We start from the raw sequence: 13,527 nt of genomic DNA on the forward strand, positions 1-13,527 counted from the left end.
TATAGCGGATTGAATATTTAATAATACTTGCAATGTTGGGAAGAATGCTGTATAGGTGTAATCTGCAATTGGATATGTATTTGGATATTTGGTTTGTTCTTATTGAAGTTTAATATAATCCCTTTCTTTCTTTCTTTCTTTTTTTCTTTCTCTTCCTTCTTTCATATCCTCCCTTTTTTCTTTTCCTCAGAATACTGTAATGCTGGAAACTGAAGATTCTGATTATGGTGTTGGAAGTGTTTATTTCATTTATAAAAATAGATTTTAAAAAAAGGAAAAATATATCCATGTCTTCACATCAGTGTTCTGTGGTTCCCTACCCCACATCAGTGGCAGCCAATGAAATGGTGTGGGGGCAGGCAAACACATGACCTGGGTGAGTTCCACTGGATGCTACCGATAGGGAGGGGCCTACTAGAACTAGGGCTTTTCACTTTTATATCAGTAGTTTATTAAGTTGCGGCTGATATTTAGCATAACTTTTTAGTTTGGCCTTCAGGCACTGGATCATGGAGTGTTTACCTGCATTCTCTGTTCCAGGATCAGCCTCTGCTGTAACCTTCAAGAAAACCTGCAAGAGAGATCCATTAGGAAGAAGTTTTGTGAGGGCAAAACACGCAAGAGGGTCTTTATGCATTGTCTCCCCACTGCTCCAGTGCAGTTTAAGAACACTGCCCCTTTTGTTGATTTCCAACTAACATATTAAATTTAATTTCTTACAGAAGAAATGGAATAAATCCAGACATAATTCCTGTTCCTTTAAAAACTCAGACACAGGCTTAAAGTCAACAGAAGGTTATTACATCCTTTGGGTATAAATCATCACCAAAAATTATCAAAGAAGGGACCGAGGAGGAGGGAAATATCTCAAGGACAGCAACCTCTTCAAGTGGTGTGTCTGAAATCCCAAAACTGCTGAGTCCCACATCAGCCAGAGTTTCTTCCAATTCTCTGAAGAGGCTGGCATAGGCTCGTTGCTTAAAATTCTTGCTGGGTAGAAGGTAGATAAGTTCCTGACCAATACTTTCAATTAACTTTGCTTCTGGAACATGATGATGGATCAGTTCATTTAGTTCATTCACATCACCTGTGAAGAGGCAACGCAAGGCTTGGGAAACAAATGGTGAACTGTATTACTGTTATTATTGCAGAGACATACCAAAAGAGATAGGGTGGAATAACTGCTCTCATTCTATAAACCAGCCTAGCGCCGTCCAGGGGTTTTGGCCTACAACTCCCATCAGCCAGCATGGTCAAAAGCAAGGAATCCTGGGAGTTGTAGTCCAAAACACCTGGAGGGCACCAGGCTGGGGAAGGCTGCTATAAGCTGTGATCCTTAGAGCCCAGTCCCATGCATGTTTACTCTGAAGTAAGTCCACTGAGTTCAAGGCAACTTATACTCCCAAGTAAATGCTCACAAGACTGCAGCCTCAATCTCTGCAAGCTCTGTACTAAGATAATTCACAGTAGAGGCAACCCTGGGACCCCCACTGAGTGTACATTCAGAAAGGAGCTGCCTCTAATCACAGCTCCTTGATGAATGTAACTGAATGAAAGGTGAGCCACTTCTGCATCTGACAAAGTGGGTTTAGCCCACAAAAGCTCATGCCATAGGAATACAACACAGTTAGTGTTTAAGATGCCACAGATTCTTCATTGCTTTCTTCCATCTTAGGGACTCAGCTGTAGGGAACTTTTCTTTCCTAGGAGGCAGAGAAGGAGGTGGTGGTGGCAGCAAGGGGCCTGGTGAGCAAGCCAGAAAAGAAAGTGACCTGTAGGAAAAGCAAGCTGAAAGCAGGGCCAGCCCTACCATTAGGCAGGGTGAGACAGCTGCCTCAGGCGGCAGACACTGGGGGGCGGGAAGAGGTGCTGAGGTGTTGGAGGACAGAGCTGTGTGTGCCACACAGCCTGTCATGTATGACCTAAGCTAGTCTGCTGCCTTCAGGTGCGATGGAGGATGCTGTGCCATCGCCAGTGTGAACTACCAGTCCGGATGGCTTCTGTTCATGGAACTGGGGACGCCATCTTGTGCTTTGCCTCAGGCAGCAAAATAACTTTGGCCATCCCTGTTTGGAAGGCATTTCCTTTCCATGCCCACTTACCTGCCCCTTCACTGCCACTGCTGACACCTCCTTCTCCTTCTCCTGCTGCTGCTGGGAAAGAAAACACCCTGCAACCAAATGCTTGAACTGGTGTGTCTTTGCCCACATCAGGCAAACAGTTGCCAGGTGCTCTGCTTCTCTACAGAAGGAGGGGAAGAAGAAGGTGGCATGGATGGAGCAGCCAAAATGCTGCAGATTTGGTAAATGTGATTTCTCTGCCACAGCCATAATAAGAGCAATAGTCTGCAACAACTAACAACTTTACATTTATTGTGCAATAAAGTTATAGTTTAGAAAGGCCGTGATATGCTAGAATGCCAAGTATAATTTTAGCCCTCTGAATAACTTTCAGAAGCATTTACTAACATGCTTCTTTACTGAGGGCACAGACTAAAGTGAACCTCATGGAAAACATTATGCTGCTTACTCTTTGTAACTATGGGAGCGTTCACATGTTATGTTAAATTGCTCAAGTCAGAACTCAAATTATCAAGGCCTGAACATGGAAAATAACTATCCACATGATCAGTCACCAAAGAGCATTGATAAAGTGCTGAAAATAGTGCATGCACAATAATGATTTGAACACACCCAAAAGGGCAGCACCAGGGAGGAGGAGGAGGAAGAGAAATAATAATAATAATAATCCAAAAGTTATGGGAGACAAATATATTGATTCCAATTGTATATCCAATGCATGTCAAGCAAATGGCTAAAAATCGAGCCATTTTGCTAAAAATGTTGGGACTGCAAAGAAAAAGCCACAAGAGGCCACACAATCAATAAAACACAAGACATCTCTGCTGGATCAGACTAAGAATTTGACTAGCATCCTGTTTCTGAGAATGGCTTCTGGGAGGGGCACAAGCAGGGGATGAAGGCAAGAGCCTCCCTTAAAGTTTGTCCCCAGCAACTGGTATTTGGAGGCCTCTGAAGTTCCGCTTATCCATCTTCCCCTAACCGGGTGCCTCCCAGATGTGTTGGACTGCACTGCCATCATACCCAGCCAGCATGGCCATTGTCTATGCTGTTGGGAATGATGGGAATGGCAGCCCAACACATCTGGAGATGCACCAGGTTGGAGGCTGCATTCAGCTAACTTGGCTAGTAGCCACTGAGAGCTATGGTCCATGAAAGTCAGCAACGCAATCGCACTTGTGCAATGAACAAGTGGAGCAATCCTTGTTCTCACCATCCAGTTCCTGTTCCACAGTTTCCGCCTTGTTTGTAGGTATGCAGCTGGAGCAAGAACACGAACATTTGGATCCCAGGCTGCAGGTCTAAAAGCAGATAAGGGATGCTATCAGTTTCCAATGTGTGTTCATAATACATGTTAAGTATAGTGTTAAAGCCTTATCAGAAGCTATTGTTTGAGCAGACTTTCCCAAAGTGTTGAACAACAGAACTTCTCTTCAACCTTTGTTGAAAAGTTTATCAGCTTGTCCTGATGGCTGGTTTCTGCAGAGTTTCTGGGAGCTGGCAATGGTGTTTTTTTTTTCTTTTGGGTGGTGTTTGTGGTAATTCTATATGTATAAATTGTGTAATATTTATTGAGTTTTGTACTTTGAGACTGCATATCATAAGTCACATGTAGTCATCAGTTATCTTAAGGTGGGATGCAAATCTTCAGAAGACAAACATGTAATATGAGGAATAATAGGTGTTCTTGTGTAGCCCTTGCACTGAGTGGCTCTGTAAGGCACACGGTTCTCAGTTATGGATGAGGGGAGGCAATCAATCAGACTTGATTCTAACAAACATGAATGACCTTTCTTTATGTTAGAGATTAAAACCAGTTAACAAAACCAGCAGTTATAACAAACAATACATATCAAAAACCCACCACATGACCCAAACCAGTGCTAGTTACGTGGGAATTGTCTCACTTGTCTGTCACTAGCTGTCAGTTTATTTTATTTTTTAAAAAAGCCTTTCAGTCTATTTGTTCTGTTGCCGACATTCACTCTTCTCTACTTTCTTGTGTCCTGTCACGTCTATTTGCTTTCTTCTTTTCTTCCTCAGGTCTCTCCTCAGTGTCTTCTCTCCTCAGCTCCTTATCTTCAGCTCCCCCTCCTCATCCAAATGTCACCAACCAACTTCTCTCCTTGCTATTTCCCCACATTCTATGGCCTTTCCATTCACTTGCCCCACATTCTGTAGTACCACAGGAATAGGCATTAATCACACCTCACTGGCATACATTCTCTTCAAGGAGGAGGAACTTGAATAGAATTTGAATAGGCAGGGCAGTTAACTGCCCCGGATTGTTCAAAATGCCACTTGGCTCCTCCTCCTCAAAGAAAACGTATGCACCTTATATTTATATTTCCGTTTTGTGGTGAATGTTGCTCACAGATGATTTGTGCAACATGGTACCAAACACTTACAGCCTCTTGTTCTCCACCACTTGGAATGTTTTTCATCTTGCGGACCAAGGTGAGATAAAAGCCTGTCCCAAAGGAGTTCTTTAGGAAAACAGGAGATCCTGAGCAGTGCAGCTTTCCTTGGGAAATGATAGCAACCCGATCTCCAAGGATGTCTGCTTCATCCATGTGGTGGGTAGAAAGAATGATGGTCCTACCTGAAACGAAGGGGCACATCTGACAAAAAGATTCTCTCTCTCTCCCTCCCTATCCCTCTCATATGCAATGATTGTGCACAAGTCATGAGGATCAGGGCAATGTTTTCTAAAATATGTAAGATAAAGTTTCTGGAAGGTTGTGATCATACATACCTGGTTCTTGGAAGGGTTCTGGCTTATGGCAGATCCTGAATCTGTGATCTTGCAGATGTCAGGGAGAACCTTAGCCTTTATTACACCTCTGTGCTCTAGACAGAAGAGCACATACAAGGCCTAGAAGCCACCTAAATAGCCAGTCATGTGACAAAGTTTGACTTCCAATATGGCCTTCCAAGTTAGACCTACTTCTCTGGGATTAGTGACAAAAGGAACTCTGCTGGCTGCTGCTTCTCACCACCAGCTCACCTCACCCGGATTTTGCTAGTGCCTAACTTCATCTGTTCAGCCTTGCCTCACCTTGCTCCTTGGAACGTTTCCTATCACCCTGAAAAAACCATCACTAGCTCAGCAGGTGCCTGTTCTGATAGGACATCTGTGAGGAAGAATGTAGACTATAAAAAACTAAATGGTAAAACTGACAAAGCAATAAATGTGCAGCTCAGGAGAACGCACAGGCACTGTAATAACACAGGATCACCAGCATCAAATGAAACATGGCTATCTAACAATTCTATTCATCCACACAGAAAGATTCTCCCAGGATTTACTGCAGGAAGCTCAGGCTGGGGCCAAATCCAGTCCTCCTGGGGTTCCCAGGTGGCCCTACCCCCTTTCCCCCAACCACCAAGTGATTTCCTGGCTTTTCCCCCCATTCGAAAAGGTTGAAATGCCTCTCCTAAGGCTTAGTTTCTGGCAGTAAGAGCTTTAAGCTAAAAGATGCTGGTGTTTTATATTTTTGGCCCCACCCATTTTACTTTTGGCCCCAATAGCCGTCAGCCCTGCCCACCACTGGACTGTAGTTCCCAGGAGCTTCTCTAAACCTGAATTCAGCCCTTTAGCTGAATGAGATTCCCCACCGCTGGTTTACTGGTTGGGTAGGTAGGTAAGTGATGAGGAAATGGTTGAGTGTGTTTGAATTTACCTGCCAAAACACAGGCTGCAGTCCTCTAACCTATCATAGAATTAGCCATAACTTAACAACTTTAGGAGTTTTAACATGGAAAAGCTTGACAGCCAATAAAACAAGACAAGCTATGTAAAGCTAGTTTTATCACCCCTAGTCACAATCAACAACTAATCTGTTGAAGCCAGAGTTACTCAGAGCATCTCTACACCAGCCCCAAATCCTGCATTTAAAATGGGGCTTTCTGCTTCTGTTTTAAATGCAGGATCACAACAACTCCCTTTACACAGGCTTCCTTTCCCCTCCTTCTCCTCTTTATCTGAGTCTTCCATATGTTTGATTGATCTCGCTCCTCTTCTTGCAGCTTTTCCTTTTTCATGGAGGGAACTCAAGTGGAACACAAGTGGGGTAATTCAATATCTCATTATCTCCTATCTTTTTAACAATGGAGTAAGGTAATTTAGTGCAGGAGACGTGCTGGAGGTTCACATCCTCATCTAAAGGGCCTGCAAATGTCCATGAGGGAGCAATCTCAACAGCAGGATAAAAGCTCCATGTGAAGGAGCCCTCAGTGTACATGGATGCAGATGCATGCACACAACAGTACCAAAGCCCCCTAAACTGTCAATTTTTGCTTCCTTTTCATTTTGATGGGAAGGCACCTTCAGAAAGAAGGTGTTAGCAGGCTGACAAAGCATAAATTGGACAACAGGACATGGACCAGAGTCTGCTTCAACTGAAATCCATGGGTCTTTTCTGTACACACACACACACACACACACACGCACACGCACACACACACATCTGGCTTTATATTATCAAGAATATCAAGAAGCTCTGAAACAGGGGAGTGCTACTGACACAAAGCACAGTTGCCATTCTGGAGCCAAATTACCGGAACGATACTTCAGTAGGAGGTCCCAAATAGACCATCTGGAATACGGATCAACACCAGAAGTGGGTTCATCCAGGACAACCACTTTTGCTTCCCCTACAAAGGCAATGGCGACAGACAGCTTCCGCTGCATGCCACCTAAGTAAGGAAAAGAGAGAGAAAAAAAGAGATGCGTATTTTTACAGGAGAAAGCAGCAGGTCCATTAGAGGAAAGGTTGCTTCTCTGTAGTATATCACAGGGCTTGCACAAGCAATCATCAAATATCTTACGAAATATAATAGAAAGTCATGTAGCACCTTAAAGAGCACATTCAGTAGAGCCTTGTGGCTCTGAATTCGGTGGGGCTGTGAAGCCATTCTGGGTTTCAGTCAGACCCAGCCAGAACTCTAAAGGAGCTATCCAAGGTGCCGAACCTATTTTGGGAATAGGTTTCAGCACCTTGGATAGCTCCTTTAAAGTTCTGGCTGGAAACCCAGAGTGGATTCACAGCCCTACTGAAATCAGAGCCACCATTCACCACTGAACACATTTATCGTGGGATAAGCTTTTTGTGGGTCAGATGCATCTGACAAAGTGGCCTAAGGTCCATAAAAGTTTATGCCACAATAAATGTGGTAGACTTTAAGATAGCAGAAGCCTCTGCTGCTTTTGCTGCAACTGACAAACAAGCTCACTGCTCCGGAGTGTGTTATTTATGTAATCATATTCTGCTTTGATCTTATAAGTACTCAAAGTGGCTAACAAACAAAAATAATGCAAGAAAATTAAATATCAAAATACAAAATTAAGGTGAAGCAAAAACATATCCCTTTCACTTCGGAGACATTAAGATAAGTGAGTGCAGAATATTCCAGCCTCTGTGGAGTGGCTTGAAGTGACTGACTACACAGCTTTTCCAGCCTTGTGACTAACAAACTACATCTGGAAACAGAATGATAATCCTCTACTTCTCTAAAAAGTATCACTGCACAAACCCACACGTAGAGGAGACTGCAAAGCAATGTGAGGGAGCTTTATCTGGTGGCAGGTTTTCGATGTCATCAAAGGGCACAAAATTGTCAGTTATTGAATGTTATTGTTATACTTGTTACTATGGAAAGGCACCATTTGGATTTTACATTTGAGTTGTCAACGTATGCTGGTTCAAACCTGTCCCAGGGTAACCAATTTAATTTGAACATCTAATTCCACCCTCAGAGGAAGCAGCAAATACCTAACATGTAAGAGGTAAAAAGACACACAGGCTTTTGAGGGCAAACCTCTGGCACCTGACAAGTTTTGAGCCTCTTCATTCCTTTTATGTGGAAGGCCTATGTCTTCCAGCATCATCTCCACTTCCAATTCTGCCTCTTCTCTGGACTTCCCTTTTAGCCGAGCATAAAACCGGATGTGTTCTGCGACAGTAAGGCTATAGAAAAGAAAATGTGTTGGTTTAGTTGACCAAAAGAGACGAAGAATGTTGCACTATTATACTGCAGAAACAAGAGACAATAGCTTCCCCGCCCCCTCCCCCTCTTTAATAGCTTTGAAGTCAGTTCAAAAGAATTATCACTGCTCTTGGGTAAAGTCTCATCTCACTTCCTCTTTAGGAACATAGGTTTTTGCATTGTTTAAAAAACGTGCAAATTCTGTTTATTCAGAGGTGACCTAGAACAAAAGAAATGTGTGCAAACTCTCAGAAGCAAAGCTTCTCTTAAACCAGTCAATTCCCTTAAGACTATTAGCTGTCTCCAGCCTAACAGATTGCGGGGCGGGGGGGGGGGATAAAAGGGTCCCTCATAAATACAATTTAAGCACTCTGACTGCAAAGCCATTTTTGCAAGCTCAGAAGACACTAGCTACCTTGCTGCTGCTTCTCTCACCATACACCCAGCCATCTCTCAACTTTGGTCCTAACTAAAGATCAAATAGGCAATATAGAGTGAAAACAACACACCCAGAAATAAAGTAAGGGTTGCATGTAACATTTTGTTAGCCACTAGAAGAATGGAGGCCTGTCCTGAAGTAGTTGGGACAATTCGCCTTTCCACTGGGAAACCCACTAGTTTGAAGCAAATTTCTGATTGCACCTACTGATTGAACAGGATGTTGTACTGAGGGCACATGCCTAAACTCTGCTGGATGGAGTCCATGTGTGTCTGGATGTCCTTTCCACCAACCAGTATTGTTCCAGATGTAGGTGGGAACAAACCTGTGAGGATGGACCTAGCCAAATCAGAGGGGAAGCATGTAATTTTTAACAAGGATTCTAAATATTATATTTTGATATATAGTATAGATAATTATAATATATAATGATTAATAAAAAATGAATTAAATAATACCAATTACACTAATTTATAATATAATAACAAAACAACAACAATAATAATAGGGCAAGATGTCCTCAGGGTGCCACTAGGTGGTGCTTGAGGTCTATGAAAGCGTTTGGGGAATGAATGAATGATGGCATCACAAATTTGAATTGAACTTTAAAGACCAGCTTGTTGGATTCAGTCTCAAGAGTTCTCAAATACTGACTGTTATAACAATTTAAGAAAAGAAAGCAAACATTTGCAGATACCCATATATAAGTAGGGGGTGGGATGGACAACATATATTGTTAGTTCTGCTGAGCTATATTCAGGGGATACTGAAAGAGAAAGGATGTAAGGATTTCTCCCCCACTCCCCAAACTAAAAAAATATCAGAACAAAAATCTCTTTTAAAATTGTCCTTGCACAAACAACTTCACACAAGGTTTGAGGAAGCTGGAGGTAGAACTTAAAATAGTTGTAATACACAGAACCATGCAGATATATGTAACCTGCAGTACTTGGGGGTCCTAGTGAAAAACTTAGTGCCAGTCCTGTATTTTCAAAAATAGGGTTCTCTCTCCTCTACAAGCACAACCCTTGATCATCCCCCCCCCCCCCAGTTGAGGCTCTGAAGCTGGAAGTTAGCCAGGCTGGGCCCTTGGTAGGGGGAATATTTGGAGGGGAGAATTGGCAGGCATACGCTGGGTGAAGCACCCTTTCCTCTTGCTGATCCTCCTGTAAGTGCCCCCCCAACCCTGAATTCCCCATGGGATTGGGACCACATATTTGCAGACTGTCTAGCCTGCCCTCAAGAACAAAGCCCAGGAGAACATAATGTACAGCTCTTATTTCAGAGTTCCCTAAGTACAAGTAAAGCTACTTATACATTTTCAAATATGTGAAGGGCTGTAATATAGATGGAGAAAACTTGTTTTCTGTTGCTGTAGAGGCTAGGACCCAAACCTGTGGGTTCAAATTACAAGAAAAGGGATTTAGATCTGCTTACCCATGCTTGCTGGGTAAGATGGGTATTGTAGTTCTTGGGGGGGCGCCAGGTCGTGGAAGACTGATATAGAGTAAACATTAGGAAGAACCTCCTGATGGTACAAGCTGTTTGATAGTGGAACAGACTTCCAAAGAAGGTTGTGGATTCTCCTTTGTTAGAGGCTTTTAAGCAGAGGCTGGACAGCCACCCATCAGGGATGCTGTACAAGCAGATTTCCTGCATTGGCAGGGGTGGACTAGATGACCTAGAGACCTCTTGCAACTCTATAATCCCTTGGAAAAGGACAGACACAGCAGCATATCTGTATTGCCTGCAGAAATGCTGACCGGGGCACAACATCTAAAATCTACTCCGGAAGAAACCTAGGGGCAGTGGAAACCAAAAGCCAAGGAAATGTTTGTCCAGACCCCTGAGAAACAATGCACCTGGAACTCTCCTCGGCCCAAGGGGCAGATTGGCTTTGCTGACTGCATTGCTTTTTCAGACAAAAGACTCCCTGCCTCTCTGAACATATTTAAGAAGACCTAACCCCAGGAAAATGCTGCTCTTCCAGAGACACATCTGCTGTTGTTTCTCTTATTACTTCCACTTCTATAAGACAGGCATTTCCTTCTCCCAAGGCCTTGCCGGTTTTAGAACAATCTGTCTCTCTCCACTCCCCTCCACCCCTGTCTACTTTCTCCCTGAAGTCAATGTGATCACAGATGGGGGTGATCTGACTTTATAATGCACACTAGTTAAGATAGGAGACAGCAACAACAACCTTCGGTAAGAAGTAAGACAATTATCTGCATTTTTAAAAGATTTGCTACAATTGGATCTAAAACCCAAATTGCTCCAGGAAACAAAATATATGGCGATGTACATTTATAACACATGTGCAGATTTAAATCAGCCCATTACCCAACAATGAGGCTGGATTGCAAAACAGGCACCATGTCTGATGGTCCGCTCTGGCTAGGAGCCTTTTTTTTTAAAGCCCCTCATGGGGGCTTTTATCTTGCAATTGCCCTGCTCAGTCTCAGAATTGTACAGGGATCCAGGCAACATTGTCTTCCACATGTAACCCTCCTGAGTTTTCCCACCACTTTAAGGAGGGAAAGATGGAATCGATGCACAGGGTCTTTGGACTGGTAGTGCTAAAGGCCACCTGTTTGAACACACCCTTGATTGAACGGACTTGTACTGAATCATGAGAACGGCGACCACTCACATGCAATTTAGAGGGAAATGTATGCGTGTGTGTAAGGTGGCATAACAGATAGAGGAGAGAGAGAGAGAGAGAGAGAGAGAGAGAAATGTGCTCTCAGATGTGCATACCCAATGAATGAGCATTTAACACTGTGGACTCTTATCACTAGGCCAGTGGTGCAGCTAGGCCTCAACCTTGGGTGCCAAAGTCCAGGGCCTCACAGCTCAGGGCCCCCACAAATGACCACCTGGAGGGTAGCAGATGATGAGGGCAGCAGAAGCAAACTTAATTTTATTCCTGTAGTCATGATGGTGCTTTGATTTAAGTGAGTTTATAATGTGAAACTGCACATGGTCAGAGTTTTTATTTATTTAATATCAGGGCTGGCAAACAGTTTTGTTTTGTTGTTTTAACATATCAGGAATGCAGAAGCAGCCGTAAAGCATGGAATGGTGGGGAGGGGGAAGAGAACAAAAATGTTAGCTGTGTGCTTCACAACTGAAGTCTTTGGTTGATGGTTTAAAAATTGTTTTTAGATATATGTTGTCTGTGTGTGCGCTGTCTGTTTATATGTTGTTATGTAAATGGTTTTCTACTTTGTATAATGTATTTTTAATGGTTTTACTTTTTGTGAACCACCCAGAGAGCTTTGGCTATGGGGAGGAATAGAAATATAATAAATGAAAATGAAATGAAAGTAATACACATGGCCATCTAAAGGGACCAATAAGTCCAGGGTCTAAAATTATCTGATTACACCACTGCTGTAGGCCCTTGGAGAATTTCAGTTTTCTTTGTGAAATGAGGTAGCATTTAGAAAGGGGGTGAAATTAATATAGTCAAAGCTTATAGCCTCCTGTCATCCCAGCGATGTTGCTAAAATTTGTAATGACTTTGTTCAGTGTATGCATTTGTCCAACTTGTAATGCTCTGCTGTATTATGAACTGAGCACCATTTTCCTGAGCAGTTCCTTCTCAGGTTCAAAATAGCCCTATTCAAGTGTTCTTTATAGCAGTTAGCTCAACGTGTGATCAGGGATGGGGTCATGCTGAGTTGCTCTACTCTCTATATAATGTGCGCCAATTAAACCCTCCACCCCAGCATCTGTGCAAATGTCTGCAAGGAGGGGGCATTCACACATATACCTGTTCACGTGGAGGCCTCCTCCCAGTCAGGGGTAGGAGCCACGTGACATGCGTGGCATCAGGGCGCAGAGCTACACAGTGCAACTCTGTTCCCACTCGCCTGGTGAGTTCATTGCTTGAAACAATGCCTGAACAGGGCTAATGTTAAATGAGATTCTGGGTGTGTGTCCTCAGCAGACCAGGCACCCAAAGCCAACTGCTTTCTAGGCTCACTGTTAACTGTTATTCTTGATTAAACTTTTGTTTATTGCAGTGAACAACCTGGCCAAGCAGCCTTTTATTTGGTGAGTATCTTCCCTGTTTGAGTTAATCAATTCTCGATTGTTCCTTGCAAACATTTTATGAGATGGGTGCCCCCTATCCAGACTTAAAACCTGCTCTTGTTCCCAGGTGTGTTTGTTGAAGATGGTGATTGAATTTCCAGGTGAACATAGGAAGCTGCCTTATCATGGGTCAGACCATGGGTCCTTCTAGGCCAGTGGTCCCCAAATTTTTGAACCCGTGGGTGCATTTGGGAATTTGTGAAACTGCTGTGGCACCACCATAAAATTCCTAATCAGTGGATGACTGCTTCAAGCTGTCGCATCTGTGGATCTTAGGCTGCGTCTTATTTAACAAATCCTTTTGTTTCATATCTATTGAACACTACAACATGTCTTTAATAATGGATTGTCTAATTCGGCTAATTGCTAGTGGTGCAATACAGCTAATGCTTCTTTTAAACATATGTTTTGTTAATGTCCAGTAGTTGTTTCTTTTGGGGAGGAAGTTATTACACAGATAAATGTTGTACTGCAACAGTTTTTAACATTCAGTGATGTACACACCCTTTTACATTATTTACCTGCTTCATGGAAATTAACAAATGGACCGCGTAAATAGATTATCTGTGCCCTTTTGGCAGCTAAAACACAATGACAACATTGGAAGGATAAACACTCACCTCCTATAATGCAATGGACTGGGGACCTTACAACACCTTCAAATCGATACTTATTTGGATATTTGGTCTGCTTTGTTGAAGTCTGTGAATAAGTGCTAGAAAGTTGTATGCATTTCATATGTATTTATTGCTATGGATATGTACAAATCCATGTATGTATATTAAAAAAGGATAAAAAAATAAAAAATAAAAAAAGTTTTGTGGGTGCCTGGGAGCACCACTTTGGGGACCCTTTTGCAGGGCACCATTGAAGATGCTGCAGGTGCCATGACACCCCTGGGTGCTGCGTTGGGCACCCCTG

General features: G+C 43.0%; 1 protein-coding gene across 1 annotated transcript in view; it reads right to left on the reverse strand.

The window, feature by feature from the left end:
* The window catches only part of ABCA4 (ATP binding cassette subfamily A member 4), a 149,410-nt gene that overhangs the window by 37,407 nt on the left and 98,476 nt on the right, over positions 1-13,527 (reverse strand). The window contains 7 exon segments of the mRNA XM_084851629.1: positions 523-571; positions 882-1,087; positions 3,295-3,382; positions 4,493-4,683; positions 6,642-6,779; positions 7,911-8,050; positions 8,716-8,847. Of these exon segments, the coding sequence (XP_084707755.1) occupies positions 523-571; positions 882-1,087; positions 3,295-3,382; positions 4,493-4,683; positions 6,642-6,779; positions 7,911-8,050; positions 8,716-8,847 (944 nt within the window).

The sequence above is a fragment of the Heloderma suspectum genome, chromosome 4 (assembly GCF_057233095.1).
Source record: "Heloderma suspectum isolate Gila_16-S chromosome 4, 16-S_ref, whole genome shotgun sequence".
Lineage (NCBI taxonomy): Eukaryota > Metazoa > Chordata > Lepidosauria > Squamata > Helodermatidae > Heloderma > Heloderma suspectum.